An 18001-nucleotide genomic window follows, 5' to 3' on the forward strand; every position below is an offset into this window, starting at 1 on the left:
TTTTTAACCAATGAGCTTGCTATCTGAGGTGTAGTGCTGCAATTTGAGATAAGCACTACTTGGCGCAGCTTTTGGTTTTGTTCTGATAAAGCTGGTCTAATTAAGCTTGATTTAATCAGGATTGCTTTTAAGCACAGCACACAGTTGGAACAGATACTTTGATTTCAAAGTAGCCCTTGGGAAGAACTTGAGGAAGAAAGAGAAGGAATGAGATAGAGAGTAAAATTAGTGAGTACGACTGAAGAGATGCTTTTTTAAAATTAGCATAAGACATGCTTCTATTCTTAGTTGTACTGTCTTCTTTTACTTCCATGAATGATTGCAGGTGGGATGGTTTATTGCTGAAGGACAATAACAAAAAACATGTACAGGTCTCACTCGCTTCCTCAAATTATTTGTGTACCAATCCATGTCACTATGTTTTGTTCATAAATTCAATTTGCCTGAGTGTTGTGTACACACAAATAACGAAAGATTGATCATCCTAGTAGTTGGAAAAGTGCTGTGTGCTCAAAGTACCAGTTGTCTCCACTTATTTTTGAATATTTCCCTTCATCTAAGCGCAGTGCAGAAATAAGATGCCTGGACCCTGATGGTAAACACTGGGAAAGAGCTAGTTCACTCATATGCGCAAAAGAATTGATGACCGAGTCTTCAGCTCCACAATAACTCACCCTAATGATCCTAGTTTAAAATAATGTCTGTTCTGGACCAGAAAGATAAAAATGGTGCCCCTCTGACTCATTAGTATCAGGGCGTAAAGATAGATGACCCAGATATAGAACCTAAGCCTCTTTCTGAACCCAGTTTCCATTGAGTGGTATACTGCATGTGCACAGTATGTCCACAACTAATCATAGTCTTGGCCTTATGGACATTTTTAGTGTCTCCTACCTGTCCCGTCAGCCATCCTGGCTGCCTCCACTCCTCTTATTTCGTGGATCCACACAACAGCTGGAATGGTGGGCAAGGGGAATGTTTTTCGAAGGCCAGTCCCTGTGTCATTGACTAAACAAGACAGAGCGCTCGGGTATTGAGCGACTCCACACTAAATCTTTGTAAAGAGCACTTAGCTCCCCTGCGTTAGCCACAGAAAGAATATCTGTCAATGACCATCACTGGATGCTTTCATCCTGAGGCTTCTCTAAACTCTAAACTAAACTCTTAAGTGTATTTTCCTCCTCCCCAGCTGTTTACTGAAAAAAAGGCAGGCTTTGGTGACAGGCCTCTGTCTCAATACTCTTGCACTTGCAGGGATTGTTTATAGCTTATTCAGAAATAAAGCACTTTTTTACTGTGATATATGGTGACCTGTAGTCTGAGAGCACCCACAACACAATCCCTAAAATTAGAGCCATATAGTGTGTCATACAAGTGTGTCTGTAGTTATTATGCACTTTACTATGATAATGTACAAGCTGTAGCATAACATTTGTGCTTTTCTTATGTGCTTTCTTCCAGAGGGAGACGAAACCGGTGTGATGGATTCCCTAATGGAGGCTCTGCAGTCAGGGGCCGCCTTCCGTGATCGGCGAAAACGGACACCACGCAACGGTAAGACAGACTGTCGACTGACAAAATACCGTATTTAGGTTCCATTGTGCACTTTTTGTTGTTTCTGTCAGTTTCACTTGTCTGCAGAAAAATACATGTGCCTTTAAGTTGGTAATAGCTTTCTTGCAACACTGCTGTCTATCATATAAATTAAATGTTTCTGTGAAAGTGCCGTTCATTCACCGTCTGTACCTGTGTGTGACTGTTTCAAGGATTCATTACACAGATACAGCATTGATACATGTAGAAACATATGTACATATAAACAGGGGGCACAGAAAAAAAGGGATGCACGTGTCCTGGTGTGTAGGTCATTAGAAATTTATTGCCCCTTTCCCATTCATGAAGCACTTAACAGTAGGGCCGAGGCTGATTTAGAGAAATCCTGGTGCTAATGTATTCCATTCTGCCATGATGAATAGGCCATGCCCAGAGGAGTACCACCTAGTAGGGGCGCAAGGGTCAATTGATATGCAAGTCAGAGCTCTGCAGAAGAGTCACAGGTGCTGCTGTCTTCACACTGGCAATCATATTAGAAAAAAAAGAAAGAAGAAAAAAGAAAAAAAGACAGTTGGCTGGAGTGGCTGATTGTGCTGTAGATGTTGAAGAACAGTAAAACAAGGATGTATTTTAAAGGCAGACCAGAAATTGTTTTGTTTATGTCTAAAAAGTACATTTTAGGTTGTTTTTCCCAATATTTACATTTACAGACATATTTGCAAATAAACTAATATTTGGTGCATGATTTTGTAATTCTTTATGATATACTGTAATTGAATTAGAATTATCAATAGAATATTAAATATTGTTGGGTAAGTTTCGGATCATTCTTGTAATACAAAAGATGCAGTGAGTTCCTGTCGCATCTAGTCTCCCCTCAATCCAACATGCAAAGAAGCACTCTCCAGAAAGTGCATTTTTCTTTTGTACAGTCGATTCAAACCTCCTGCAGAGGTCATTAAATGAACAGTAAACACAACAATGGCTGAAGTGCTTGAAAAAAACGTTAAAAGCAGAACAAACAGGAGAGCAGAACAGCTGGAGTTTGTTTTTAGCCTAACACGACCTGTAGCTGCACTTCCTCTTTCTTGCATGCATAGCATTACCTTTCAGATTATCATGCAGGTTAGTTGTTGGATGAGTGCTCTATTTTAGCAGTGTCTGTCAGTGGTAGATATGAGCACCTGTCCCTCCAGTGTAAAAAGATGTAAAAATTAAAGTAATCAAAGAAAACAAAAACTGCAATCTGGAAATAGAATCTCCCTTTTTTTTTTTAAAACAAATTGCACTTGTAAGTGTTTAAAGTTGGGTTCAAGGTTAGATTTTAAATTGTAAAAATGAATTGGCATATAATGCCAATGTCATCGTGTTATTTTTGACCATGGGTCTGTCTTTCCTGTGTTCTGATGATTAGTTTTATTTATATATTTATTTTTGCTCATACTAAATAGGTATAAAAATCAGTTTGCATTTCGCAGGAGTAACACTCTACCTATGTGACCCAATGCCTCTCTGATTGTCCATCTGGATCATCCACAAGTCATATAAGTGAAACAATTGTTTGTGCATCTTTTACAAAAGAGCAGAAGATTATATAGAGTATATACTCTTATAATATATTATAAAAGTAGAAATATATATAATGAAAAATTAGAAATTACTCCTAGTTCTGATTTTGAGTGCACATTTGGTTTAGATTAGGGTCAGTTATACTAGAACATTTGCCTTGACAGAGTTATTCTAGTGTTTCAGTTTTACAGCTCAATCATCCATCCTCTCAGTCAACTGCTTTATACATTAGAGAAGAGGCTGAAACCTGTTGCAGCTGACACTGGCTGATGGGCATGGTGCACCCTGGACAGGTCACCAGTCCATCACAGAGAGACTGTAGGAGACAGCCAAAGCACGGGGACAGCATGCTTTCTCCAGACAGAATGGCCATGGCTGAGGTTTAAAGCTACAGTAAAAAAATCGTACTATTTTTAACTACGTTTTCCACATATAACAGACTGTATAACAACAAACAAACACACCCACACTTTCTTCTTGTCTCAACAGCTATAATACTGCTCATTCTATAAACAAAACCTCCTCCATTCTTTGCCTGTAACGTTTTCATTCCATATTTCTGTTTTGGGGTTTGTTGTGAGCTGGTGTCTGAATGTTTGGGCAGGTGTGTTAGCAAACCTAAAGGATTTTTTGCCAGACTATGGGAGTTCTTCTGCCAATATCTGAAATGTGTCACTTCTGATGCATTTTTGTCTGTTTCCCTTTTTCTTCATTTTTGCCTTCTCTATCTTCTTTTCTTTCTTTCCATTTCCCCCCCCAAACATTGTTACAGGTGATCAAAGCCCTACCAGTCCAGCCCCGTGGTGGTCGGGTGCTAATTATGGTAACAGAACTCTAGGTGTGTGTATTTAACTATCATTTTAACCCAAATACCACCTTTCCTCTTGCTGCACTTTTCCTGGCTGCATACCTTACACATCCTTCCTGTTAAACACTCAAGCTGAGCTGGTCTACAACATGCAGAGTCCTGTGCTGAGCATTTAACTGAGAAAAGATTGAAACTGTCAGAGTTAGAAGAGTTGCTGTATGCCAAAAAAAAGCTATGAGACCTTTGTAACTATGATTAATAAATGATTGCTGTCACCAGAAACATGTTTCAAAATGAAATAAAAATCACAGGACCTATAAGAGAATATCATTTGCAATGTCACATCAAGTGCATAAAATATCGATATACAATGTTATTGATATTATTGTTATTTATACACCATTTTTGCACCAGCATAGGTACATATATCCCTAAGAAGTACAATATCAGCCCCAGAGTTTTTGGACATGAATTGACAAAAACCTGTACTATGTATATTAGAAGTAGAGATTAGAACCAAGACTTGCAAATAAACTGATCTCAGATAGAATCGGTAATTTAAAAAAAAAAAAAATACAGAAAATATTCTGTCATTCATAAGAATGTAAAAGTTGGAGCATATTTTCTTACTAGAATTAGTATCGTGTGATAAAAGGATCACATTAAACTATGCAGGAGTAGAGTAGAAAATTGAACTGGACATTAATGATTTTAATGCTGGGTGACAGCGTGAATCTTACGCTCTGTCTTCAGAATCCATATGTAATTATACGACTTGGCCTTGCATTAGCACCTCGATCCTTAATGTTAAACCTTGTAAGATTAATGCAACCCCTAAAAGTGGCCGCACTATTCGAAGGAAGTTGTCTCAGCACAGTTCCTGTCTTATGGAGCAGCTACAGTTGTCATCTAATTTCTGTGCTCTTCCTAAAAGCCTGTTGTCACAGCATGATAGCACTTCCTGTCTTCTAGTGATGTTGAGCAAATATTCTGATGGAGAGGTCTGTGGACCTCAGTGCTTTGGTCACTCACAAGGTTTTTGTGTATTACACCTACTTTTTCCCTGTATGTTTGGTAAATGTCAAGCTGATGCGCAGTAGCACATAGTGTCCTTCTAAAGGATTCTTGCTTTTTATGCTATGCAGGCTCCCTGTATTTTTGTTGTTATTGCTGCATGTCCAAGAACCTGATATTGTGCTTGTGGATGTATCTTAAAGGTGTCATGTTGCCCTTTTTGTATGCTGGGTTTGTTTGTTTTTTGTTCTTTAATCACACATATCCAACAGTTATTTTGATATAACCTCTAAGTGGACATCTAAAGAGGTGAAAAAGTTTATATATGCCAAGTTAACACTTGGCAGTGACAGATGTTTTTAAAGATCTTTAAACTCTTACATGGGAACAACCTAATGGTTATATTTAAGGTGTGAAAAGAACCTATTACATAAAGTTAGGCTGGGCTCTGTGCACAACAACAGCTGTGAATGTTTTTAAACCCTGCTGTCCAGAGTGGAAATACAGATTGGTAATACTTGAGCTCTCATATTAGCGCCACTATGTCTAATACTTCCAAGAACATTTGGTTGACAAAGGTTTTATTTTTTTCTATGTTGCATGAATTGATTTGGAGTTTCAGAGTTTCTACAAGCCTGGCAGGGTTGTAGAAACCTAACCTTGTTCATTTTATTGTCAAAGCCACTTGGCCATGCTTGTGGTACTGAATAATGATGTTGTCACAAGCATGTCCCATATGAGTAATTTCTTTAAAGTATATTAGAGTCTTGTTTATGACAGAGGGTCAGAAGAAGGATGAGAGTGGCACATTGTTGTAGCTTCATCAATGCTACTGTACAAGCATTGTGCTGAACTTCCTCTATAAACATAGAAGTCAGTATAAAAGCACTTGTGAAAGTATTTTCCCTGTAACTAAATGTTTTTGCTGGAGTGATGCAGTGGTTTGAAGCGGTAAAATAGTCACCTTTTTTTCATTGAATTGCGATTTAACAAAACAGATTTCACAGCATAGCAACTGACCAGCTTTGTCAGCCGATGAATGCAGAGATGTCTGCATTCAGTCTGACTCTTAGAAACTTACAGTGAAAGCTTCATGAATATCATCCTTGGTCACTAACGCTTATGAAAAAATAAAGTGTTGCTAAAACTGACTGTGTTTGGACTTTCAAAAGTAAAGAATTTTCACTAAAACCACCACCACAACTCTTAACATCAATTATATGATTTGCCAAGTTTGAAAGGACATAAGGAACTTCATAGTGGGATAAACCTTCACTGAGGACATCCATCTTAACTACTACTTCCTTGGCTACCAACACTGCAAATACCCAAAGGTGAAACTTCTGACACCACTGCACAATATGAAATAATATGTGATCAGTGAGATCACATAATTACAAAACTAGATACTGCCCATCTTTATTTAAAACTATTTTGTTTGCCTTGATTAACCTCCTGTTAATTTCATATTTTGTGCCCATAAATTGTTTTCTTATTTTTGGGAAGTAACCAGAATGACACTTTTCTTTATGATGGATTTTGTGTCATTAAATCCCCACCCTCCCACCAAGTGCACACCACTGTGAAACTACTAGAATGCATTGTTTACTGACAGCTCCCTGTTTATTTATATGAAGCCCCATCCTGGTTTGATAAACTGCCTCGTGGAGTCTCTACTCTGAGGTGATAAGAGGGGAACATTTTTTCTAAATGTAATCAGTTGCTATGCAAAATAAGGATACCTTGTCTCATCTAATGAAAGAGGACAATGTGTCCATATTGTGTAACAACGTGTCTGCTTGTCTTTGGGTTGCTATTTCAGCATGTAAGGTGGGGAACTGGTGGTGTTTTTGTTTGTTTGTTTTACGTACTACAATATTTTTGCAGTACGTCAAGAATGGCAACATATTCTTCGGGTCAGTGAAGCAGTATTATTTGTGTACTGTGTTTATGTGTAAATGTGGTTTCTGTCTGGCTCAGGGACGACATTTCAGTCCCTGAATTTTCTGTTAGAAAAGGTTCTCAGAACAGTTATAGCAGACATTGTGGCAAATCTATTCAATCCTGCTTGTCATGTCTGTTGTAATCTCATGCTTTAAAGCTTGATTAACCTCCTGTCATCCTTAAGCGAGCAGTGTGTGAGAGAGAGACTCCGTTAGTCATACAAGAATCTTCACTTGCGTTGAAAGGAGTTCATTTAAACCCAGCATGCTGTTCTTTGTCGTCCTTTAGGCTAAACCATACTTCAGCAGACTACCTCAAGTGTCAGGCTGAGCACAATTCTTGCCGCCGTCAGTCTTAATTACACCCAATTCCAGAAGCATTTCCTATTTCCTTGTCTCCACTTTGTGTAAGATGGAAAATCTAACCCGCGAGGCCATACTCATGTGTTATGCAATTACACCAGCCATTCCTAATTCAACACACAGAAAGTGGATGGATTGATGGAGACCAGGGAAACAATGTTGCTGTTTTGGAGTTCAGGCTCATTTCAGGAAGTTAATTTCTGAAGGTTGCTTTTCCTTTTTTGGGGTGTATTGTAGCTTTTGTTTTTCTTTTTCTGTTTTTTTCTTTCTTTCTTTTTTTTTTTGCTGTAGTGTAATTTAAAATTAAGTTTTACTAAAAAGATATAAGTTACCATACACCTTTTTTTTTTATCTCTTATTCCCTTTCTTGTGAGACAGTTACCTGGGAATCTGGCAGGAGATTGGTGGGTAGAGAGCAGGAGCCTCTCATACATCCTGGCTCATCGATTTTCGGTCAGGGATGAAAGCCACAGACTCAGTAGGTCTTTCATACTGGGGGGCATCCCAAAAGACACATCAATCAGATTTCAAAGAGATCCAAGCCCATCTTATTTATTTACCGCCTTTTCAATGTCATTACAATCCCAAACCAGGGCCTCTCTCCTTTCCTTTGTCTGCCCGAGTCTCCTGCTTCACCTTCACAGGTCAGTCCATCAAAAGTTCCCTCCTCTGTTCTGTATAGCAAGTCTCTTAAGGACTTATTTGACAGCGAACAGAGAATGATCATCTTATTTCCATTAAGAAACAGAGATGCAATGATATAAAGCTCGTCGGAGTTACGGAATTTCAGCCTAACAGTCTAATCCCTCGAAGCCCAGCAGTTAATTCAGCTGGCCAGGCCAGAGAGTGAGCTCCTTGTATGTTTAATGAAGATTAAATTATCTATTTTCTCTCATGAAATTTTTATGGCAGAAAGGGGATGAATCTGCAAAAAAGAAGGCAAATAAAAAGTCCAAAGGAAAATGTCTTTAAGATGAGGTTGGTAAAGGATATTCCAGTTTTCATTTATTTCCAACCACCTTCGTGACATAAATGATTGCTAATGCATATTACGCCTCTGTTTGTTAACCACATCACCCTTATGCAGACAATCACAATATGTTCAGGCTGGCAGCTGTTTTCTCATCTTTCCCCTGATCTGGGAGAAAGTCAGCCATTTGTTTCTTAAATTACATCACAGGAAGTGATAGTGATCGTAATTCCCTTAGCAATTAATTTGCTCACACATATGTTGTACTCATCGTTTTATCTCTCTGTGTTGTCTCTCAACCTCTCTGGCAGTTGTTCTCCTTGGCTGTTTCACACACACACCTTCAAACATGTGTGACTTATCTGATAGGGACTATTGCTGTAGGGTGCCTCTGAGTTGAGGGCTAAAGCTCTTTGCCTCCACAAGCTCCTGGCCTCCACTTTAGGGTGTTGATAGATGTTATTCATTGGGGCAGCCCTAGAGGCAATCCTAAAGGAAGTGGAGCTAACATGATTTGAGGCAAAGAGGCCCAGAAGGTGTTGGTGCCTCATACTGCAACGTGGATGGTTTAGTAGATGTGAGATATCAATAGAGCAGATGAGAGAAGAGTTCTGTGGAGACGTACGGCTTGAAATCTATCACCTGTTTCTCATAGATAAGGATATTTATCAGCAGCCAAACAGAAAAGGCAGATGGAAAGGAACTGAGGCGTGGACAGCCATTCTCGTCCTAGGACTTGGACAAAGCCATTGTCCGTCCTTTTGACCCACGGGGCATTTCTGTACACCTGATCATTTTTCACCCTCAACAGAAAACCCATCACGGAAATATAGATGAAGATTTTATGTACCATTTGAGTACCCTTGGCACATAACTGATTTGTTGCTTGACTCTGCCAAGAGAGGATGTAAAGTAAGTGAAGTGTGACATAGAGCATTTGAGAAGATAAATCAAATCTTAATAATGGCCTTCTCTTTGGACACCAGGGGTCTCTCGCCCCTGCCTCTGTTCTTAAGTACCATCTAACCCCTTTGCTGTTTGAATCACACGAAAGCTATCTGCTTGACTACAAGGTATCAACAGGGGGCTGTCCGACTGCCCTTTTGATGCCATTATCCCCTTTTACAGCTCCCTGTTTGAAAAGACTTACCTTTGGAACTTTGCTTCCGTCCCCTATGGACGTGCTTTTTCTTTCCTTTTTTTCCCTTTTCTTTTTGAAATAAAGTCAGTGATGAAGAGGCCTGAGAGCTCTTAACACTTATGTCCAGTATTGTCTTTCTTAATTAGAACAGGGTGCTGTTGAAGAGCTTTGCTCTCCTGCCTAGTGGATCATCAATGAACAACTGCAGAGGCCAAATGTGTACTAATTTATCATATTCAATAACATCCTAGAGCGTTTGCAGTGGGATGTGTGATTTCCTTGCTCACTTTCCAAATAATATTGGCTTTCAAGTATGTGGGCAGTTATGAAAGGTCACCCTAAGTGTAAATTGTCAATACTGGATCAATTTTGGAGGGCAAATGTGCTTTGGAGGCCCCGTAATGGAAAGTTTTATCTTATTTTTACCCAAGGCACATTCACACAATAAGATTGATGTCATTCATTGTTTGATGTATTCCTAATAGACCTATAAAGTTGCAGAGCTTAAAGCCAAAGGAATGCCTGTGAAAGCCAAATATAGGGGTGGCAATTGGACCATCCCACTAGCTGAAAAATTGCCCTCATATAATTCCAGTGGAATCTCATCCAACCTTATGCTTAGAGCTGAGGGATGGGAAACTTGTTTCGGATGAATTAAACCTTATTTATTGTTCATTAGGCATGCAGCAGGGCCAACTGATGATCAGCTAGAGAACAAATAATGTGCAGTGGAATAAGATCTCGTATGGTTATGGCTTCCCTTGACAATAAGACACGGTGCCAGAATCAAATGCTTCCTCTTCGCCTGTCATTTTTTAAAAAAGTCCTTAATATGATGTGGCTATTATTAAAGCGGAAGATGTAATGTCCAGACGGATGTTTGCATTTGATCTGTCAGCCACTATCTACAATCTGTCAGACAGAATGAGGTGCAGATAATGTTTTACTTTCGCATTTGAAGGCTTGATGTGGTGTTGAGTAACATGGAGGTAAAGGAAAAGAGTGAGTGATACGAGCAATTCCTATGAATGCAGATAAAGAGAGAATGTGTCAAAGAATGGTTAATGCTCCATTTGACAGGACGCACCAGTAAAGGTAATGCAGGGAAGAAGGATATTAAAGAAATCACATGCTCTCAGCTTGACATTGCTTTCCTGCTTTATTCTTCACATAATAGTGTTACAAGCTAAATTTAACATGTTTTTCAGTAAGGTTAATTATGTCACACCTCGCCTTTCTGGAGTGCAAAAAGGTGTTCCATCGTTCTAACAATTAGAAGATGGCGAGTTTGATGTTCTGTATTTTTAGATAATAAAGAGTATTAGATAATTAGTTCACTTACGCTTCTGTTTTCTTTCCTGTGGAATAAAACTCAAATAGCAAAAGCTGTTATGAAATGAAAAAACAAAACCGTTTGCATTCTGAAAGCAGTAAAAAAACTGATGACAAAACCAACTGATATATAATACAGTAAGAATAAGAATAAGAGCCTTTCGTGTGTTGCAAATGAGTCAGACAAATTATTTTTGAAACTGTTAACAGCACCAGCACGTAGACCCTTCAGCTAACAGTAAGGGGTGTTTCAGAACTGTGACAAATACAGTAACCCTGTCACACCATTAGTAGGATGTGCATACTTTCACTAACAAGGTGATTTGTTTGCTTAAAAGGATGTATGTAGTAGACCATTTCTTGGGTGTGGTAATTGTTATACAGTGGTTAAGACACATTAAATGAAAAGTAATGGTCCTTATCATAATACTTTCTCAAGAGCAAATGCACTCAGCTGATCAGTCAGTTCCTATTTAAATGAGATAACACAAGTTAACTTTAAGCACAAAGAGAGGTAAATAGCAAAGTGGGAACACAAAGTGATTGTATGTGGTAAGAGGTGTGGAGAAGAAATAGAAAAGTAAGCCATCTGTGGAATGGATAGAGTAGGTGTACCGCACAATGAAGGAAAAATGATTCTATGGTATTAGAGCGTAGTATAAAGTTAAAGAAAGCAAAGAGACTGAGAGAGTTAAATGACAGCACAAAGCTGAAAACGCATACCAACACAAACAAAAATGCAGTGCAATCAGCAGTAATGCTTCCTACACTCAGAGAATCCCACCAGTCGAGCATGATTGTGCTTGACATGGTTCCATCACTAATGCTGACTGATGCCCATTTTCCAGGCTCTTCTCATTTATTTATTTATCTGTTTATTTGTGTCAACTTTATTTATTGATGGGCCTAAAGTATATGATGGCAGACCTCCATTTGTTCATACAGGAACGTTAAGGCATTTACACATGAATGAACAGATGACTGTGAAAGGACAGAGTTCCCTTTTTTTATTTAGATTCCAGCAGCTGAAATAGCTATTCGTCTCTGGTAATGGAAAAGTGATATGCCCCATTTAGTTACTTAGCACTAATCCCAGTGGTTTAGCTGCTTCTCTATCTTTTTTCCTTCTATCGTTCATTCTTTTGACTTCTATTTGGTTAGTGTCTGATGGACGGATTTGAGTGGGGTCAAATTACTCCCTTGCCTGTGTGATTTTTTTCCACTGTATTAGTGACAGCACTCTCAGCCACAGTGCATGCATGCAGCACATTGCTGTTGTCGTTGACCAAAAAATACCCATGAGGGTTTTAAATGCATGCACTTTTTGAAATCACACTGTTCACATAACCTCCATTTAAAGTTGCTTCCATTTGGTTTTCCTTTTTTTTTTTTTTTTTTAGTTTGTTGTCAGATTTTAATAAGACACCCTCTGATTTGTGATCTTGATGATACAATTAAAGTGTAATGAGTGCAAATATAGTTGATGTTTATTCTCACAATGACATATTTGCTGTTGTGAGCTACTGCGAGAACACTGATGGTTAAATACCCACAGGTGTACAATTTGAAATAATTTGCTCTGAAAGCCAATATAGTTGCCCAGAGGTCTTCCAGCAAACATTTGGTCATTCTTGTGGTGGAGCTAAAGTATTCATGATCATTAAATTTCTAGAAAGTGCTTATTTTTATCTAGTATTTTGAGTTTTTCAAAAAATAAACTTGTAAAATATAAACAGAGAATTAGCTGTTTTATAGTTAGAGTAATAGAATTTAAGGTGAACTAAACGGGGATGGAGAAGAGTGGTCTGATTTCAGACTGAGAAAACAGATTAGATTATTAGCAATATTAATGGGATGGAAGAGACAATAAAACAAAAATGAGCAAGGAGTGTTTTGCTATGCATCTTTTGGTTGTGTAGCAATTACGTCCCTCTAAAGACAAGAGAACTTGTCACATATTTTTACACATGACCAAAATGTTGTAAGGAGCTACCAAGCTCCCTCTTCAGCAGTGGCTGATTGGCATCTGCGCGCTTACAAAGACAGGGATCCTACCCAACTGACTCTGTGAGTTTATCTGAATTTATCCAAAGCAGTTGCTGTGCTGAGAAGGAGGGGTGGAAATAAACAAGAAGGAAACACAACAGCTTGGTATTCATGAATTCCATAAATTACAATGTTACTCCCCTAAGAGATGAGTAATATGTCAAGTTTAAAAATAGACAGTTTGCCACAGTACAGACCCTCTGCCTCCAGTAGATGAGGATTAAGCAAATACATGTTAAAGGGTAGAGTTGGAAGGGAGTGGAGTGCATATATATATATATATATATATATATATATATATATATATATATATATATATATATATATATATGTGTGTGTGTGTGTATATGTGTGTGTATATATATGTGTATACAAATATATATATATATATATATATATATATATATATATATATTTATACATATATATTAGGGTGCAACAATACTCGTATCGATATTGAACCGTTCGATACAGTGCTTTCGGTTCGGTACGCATATGTATCAAACAATACAAAATTTTTTCTTTATCTTATCAACTTTTCTTCTGACAATGCTGTCTGTGTTGAGCGCTCAGTGGATCTGCGTTCGACTACTCCGCCTAGGCTGTACTGTCGAGTGCAGATCCACTGAGCGCAGCGCAAGCTAGCAAGACAGAAGCTAAGCTCGTTGCAACATGGCAACTGCCTCAACGCTACCCGAAGTTGAACCTCCCCCACCCTCATTCAGATCTGGCGTTCATGTGAAGCGTGACCCTGATGGTAAGCGCGTCATAGACAAAAGTAAAACAGTATGTCGGATGTGCCACGCAATGCTCAATTGGTGGGAACTAGTGCATTAGCGCAGTTAGCTTGTTAACGTGTTGTCGCCGTCCAGCCCCACGTACGGGGCGATCCGCGGTAACTCGTTAACGGAGATTTGCCGCGTTATGGTGTTAATGTCATTTTAACGAGATTAACACTGACAGCACTAGTGGGAACACAACGAATATGACTGCACATTTACGCCGACATCATCCTAGTGCAAAGACAAGTGGAAGCAGACAAAAACAACAACAAGCACGCATGCTACAAACTTTACCTGAGTCATTTAGACAGCCGTTAGCACATGATTCTCATTATGGGGACCTGATATGTTTAATATGCTGCTGAGAGTATACCCCAGAAGAAGCGTATAGTATAGCTTTTATTTTGGAAAGAGCCATTTCTCTGTAATAAACTCTCTTTTCCAAAGATGAGTGATTTCTCGATCAGATAGATTTATTTTTTTTATTATTTTGTTGTTTCAGCAACATTAAATTTAAAAACTGTACTTTTGAGTTAAAATATATATTTATAATTTTAATAAATGACAAATTAAAAAGACATGAACATTTTTTTGTATCGAAAAAACATCGAACCGTGACACTAAAGTATCGAACCGAACCGAACCTTGAATTTTGTGTATCGTTGCACCCCTAATATATATATATATATATATATATATATTAATGTGTGTGTGTGTGTATATAACCATGTGTGCATGTATATGTATATATATATATATATATATATACATATACATGCACACATGGTTATATATATATATATATATAAATAAGTAAATAAATATATATTTTATTTTTATTTTTTTTCTTGTTAACTACATAACCTGAGAAGCATAGGGGTCATTAGTTGAATGCTAGTAGAGGCTGCAGAGTTTCTAGCATCTCCACCCTAAAGCCAAAGCCCACTAAGAAAAGGGTGAGGCTGCGCACTGCATTACCTCAAAAGTTATTTTTTACTCTCCTACTCCAGATGAGCTTCTTCCAGTGGCTCAGGTCACTGTTGCCCCAGGGCAGATTATGGAGGATGGGAGCTGTGATGTTCCTTAAGATTTCCGACAAGTGAAGAAAAGAGTGTGTGTCTGGGCGTGTGTGTCTATACGTTTGATCTCTTTGTGTGTGTACTTTGTTTTTGGTTGATTGTGTGTGCTTTGTGGGAATGTTCACTGAAGCTTAGCATTTCTTAGGAGGCCAGCAGTTGACCTGATTTCTGTGTCACAGGCTCGCTCCCACAGGTTCACTTTTTAAGGAAAAGTGATGTCAGTCTGAAAACTTGAACCACAAATACGTTGCCTAAATCACATGAAACACACTGTCCGAGGTGTACTTCAAATGAACTGGATTCAGCATTGTAATGTACAGCTCACATACTGTGTATATAGATTAGTATAATGTCCTGGCTAAATACAGTAATATATTATTGCTATAGCATGTTAAACTACTTATGGTCCACGTTATTAAAGTCTTGTACATATACATACTAGGGCTCTTTTTTTCACAACTGATAGCACCATTAATGTGTTTACATGGTGTCTGTCTGAGTAATTGATTTTTCTTTTGCCAATTGTCAAAGTTTTATGAGCGTCAATATGGGCTAAAGAAGCTACTCTTTCATTTTTTTACTGGTTTAGCTGCTAGTTGAATAGATGGTTCCTGCTTATAAACCTTGAATAATTGAATAGGGGAATCAGTCAATGAGCGAGGGAGAGGCACAAGGTCTTGATGGCTTGATGGCCAAGATGACAGCTTGTGAAATAGAAAGACAGCAGACAGATTAGCCAATGCGTCATATTGTCCCACTGCTATGTGTACACTATGCTCTCTCAACTCTATTTTTGCCCTCTTACTCTTGCTGTTCCTCTTTCTTAGCCCATTACACTCCTTACATGCTCCTTTGCCTTTTTTTTTCCTGTTTCACTGTCACTCCTACCTCTTTACAGTTCTTTTAAACCATTTTTTCCTATCAGCTTCACTTTGTTGTGTTTTTGCTGTGCTTCTCTACCACCCCAGTGCCTTGTTTTCTTTGGATGGTTCACTTTTCCTTGCATCCTTTCTCTATCCATCCCAATGACCTTGTGTCACTCCAGGCAGAATTATTACTCTTGGATGGAACATCAGCTCACTGGCGCCATACTCCGCTTTCTCCACCCGCATTATCCGTTTATGGAGTATCCCCTTTTGTGGTGAGCCATCTTCCTATAGCCCAGTAATGATAGGAGTCTTGGTGACCTGTGCATTTGCACTGTAATACAAGACATTCTCATTAGTCAAAAGATTGCGCTCTCTCTCATGTCCATTACATTAATTGCTACACATCACTGCTGCCATGGCTCTCAGTATTTTGTTACGTTGCGGGTATTCTCTTTCCTGCATCACCTAACTATTGCCACAATCGCTTTGCCCAGGAAGGTGAGAAAGGTAATTGAAAAATGTTTTATACAGAATTGGATGAGATGTTTTTAGTCAAAAAAAAAAATCTCAAAAACATAATCTGACGAGTCTGTTTGTGTTTTGTTACTCAAGTGGATGAAAAATGTTTTCAGATCAAATAAATTGAAGCCAAGTGCCCTCCACCCCCGCACTATCCCTCTGTTGTCAGTCATCTCTTTTCATAATAGGGAAGCAGGCCGCTACCATAATTGCTTTGATGGTCCAGCCTGAACAAATCACTTCTGGGCATAAAGAGAGGCCTTGGAGATGGCAGCCAGAGAGAAAAGGTGCGAATGAATTAAAGCACTTTGCGTTCCTCTGGGGCATGTGGCCCAGATTTTTCTTCAAAGAAAAAAAAATATAAGGAAAGGAGGAAAGAGTGTGGGGGTGGGGTGTGCCTCTTTCCTCCTAGAATAAATGGCAGTAAAAGCAATAATGCACATCCAGCCTCCATTATGCCAAACTGGAGAGCTCTATCAGGGAAGACACAAAAGCACTGACATAGTTAACTGGCAGGTGGAGAAAGGAGGATTTCACTGGAAATAATCTGATTTTGAACGGGGCTTCCATCTATGGGAGAACCTCTGGTCAGACCTTTTGTGAGGGAACAAAAGTTTGGCCCTTTGGAATCAAAGCTTTGAATGTTTCAGAAGAGTTGGGTGAATGGGCCATGTGGATGTCCCAAGGCCCAGGGTGCTGTGAATTGCAACAGGGGCAGACATCAGACAGGGCCTTGTGCACCACCATCAGTTGAACCTGATGAGAGCCAAGTGCCTTTTTTTCTTCCTCTGCTCCATTATGTGCTTAAACCTTGAACCAAACAGAAAGGTTTTACTTTTTTGCTTCTAGTAGTCACTTGTATTATTGGAACTGTATTCATTTGGCTGACAATCAGAGGAATGTGTACATACCCACTGAAGAGACCAGAAGAAACTTAAATTATGCAGCTCCAGTGATTTATCTATGAAGAAATTGCAGTATTATGTGTAGAGTCAGGGCATGATCTGTAGCTGAGGTGACATAGGTATGCCAGCATAGACAGTGAATGTAACTGAAATCTGAATATTTGTCTATATCTCAAAGCTGTACATATCTCAGATTCTTTTAAAACTGTGTTTCTGCAAAACAAAAGTCTGGTGGATGACTAACTGATGTGCAGGCAATTCAGTCATTTTCATTATTTTATTTTGAAGCTGAGTTGGGGGTGGATAGATGGTAGGCAGCTAAGGGGAATCTGCTGTTTTCAGTAAAAGTTTAATTATGACTACACACTGCACAGGGTGAGTTGTCATGACTGTGACACAAAAGCAGTGGGGCCATTTGACTAATCCTCCTACAACTCTACAAAACCTCCAGGGGTCACAAGCCCCAAAACAAGTCTCCATGGGTGTCTGGAACATCATTCTTTTCCAATGGATTGTTTTTTTTAAATTCAGGGTGCAGCACGCCCCTTGTTAGTTCCACCCTGATCCTTTTTGTTTCTTTTTAAGTCATCCTAACAGCCCAGTCTGCATCCCCCAGTTTCTTGCTATGAAACCAAATATTCAACAACCTTTTGGAGGGTACAGCTTTTGTTTGTGGTCGACAGCCCATTACAATCTTTCAGAGCTGCAGGTGCAACACTCTTGCAAGGGAATTACTGGTTCACAAAAATGCAAACAGTTGATTGCATCAAATAGATAACACTTACAACCGAAGATGTTTTCAAGTATTAAGCCTGTCAAATACTTGTGTGTTAAGTGCACTGAAATACCAGAGATAATGAAAGTGGTATATTTTGCTTAAAAAGAGCATTTTGAGAGAAAGTAAGCATCAATCTCCCCTCGTCTATATCTTTGGTCTGTCTTCACTATCAGTTTCCACATTATCCTATAAGAATATATAATTTTGTATAATTTCATTTAAAAAAAACTAATTTTGCTGCTTTATTGTTTACCTTGTCAGCTTGAGTTAAGCACGTTCATCTTATTCACTCATCTGATGTATTTCTTTAGCAGAAATGAGGTTGAATA

The 18001-nt window shown here is 38.7% G+C and overlaps 1 protein-coding gene across 7 annotated transcripts in view; it reads left to right on the forward strand.

Annotated features, from left to right (window-relative positions):
• Nucleotides 1-18001, forward strand: part of diaph2 (diaphanous-related formin 2) — a 350677-nt gene that overhangs the window by 302817 nt on the left and 29859 nt on the right. For 5 of the 7 annotated variants that reach the window (XM_063494477.1, XM_065469810.1, XM_065469808.1 and 2 more), the window contains 2 exons: nt 1462-1554; nt 3896-3961. In XM_063494477.1, coding sequence (XP_063350547.1) covers nt 1462-1554; nt 3896-3961 — 159 coding nt within the window. The remainder of the gene's footprint in view (nt 1-1461; nt 1555-3895; nt 3962-18001) is intronic. The other 2 variants (XM_065469812.1, XM_065469813.1) reach the window with 2 other exon arrangements.

Source organism: Pelmatolapia mariae, linkage group LG2, assembly GCF_036321145.2.
Source record: "Pelmatolapia mariae isolate MD_Pm_ZW linkage group LG2, Pm_UMD_F_2, whole genome shotgun sequence".
In the NCBI taxonomy this organism is placed as follows: domain Eukaryota; kingdom Metazoa; phylum Chordata; class Actinopteri; order Cichliformes; family Cichlidae; genus Pelmatolapia; species Pelmatolapia mariae.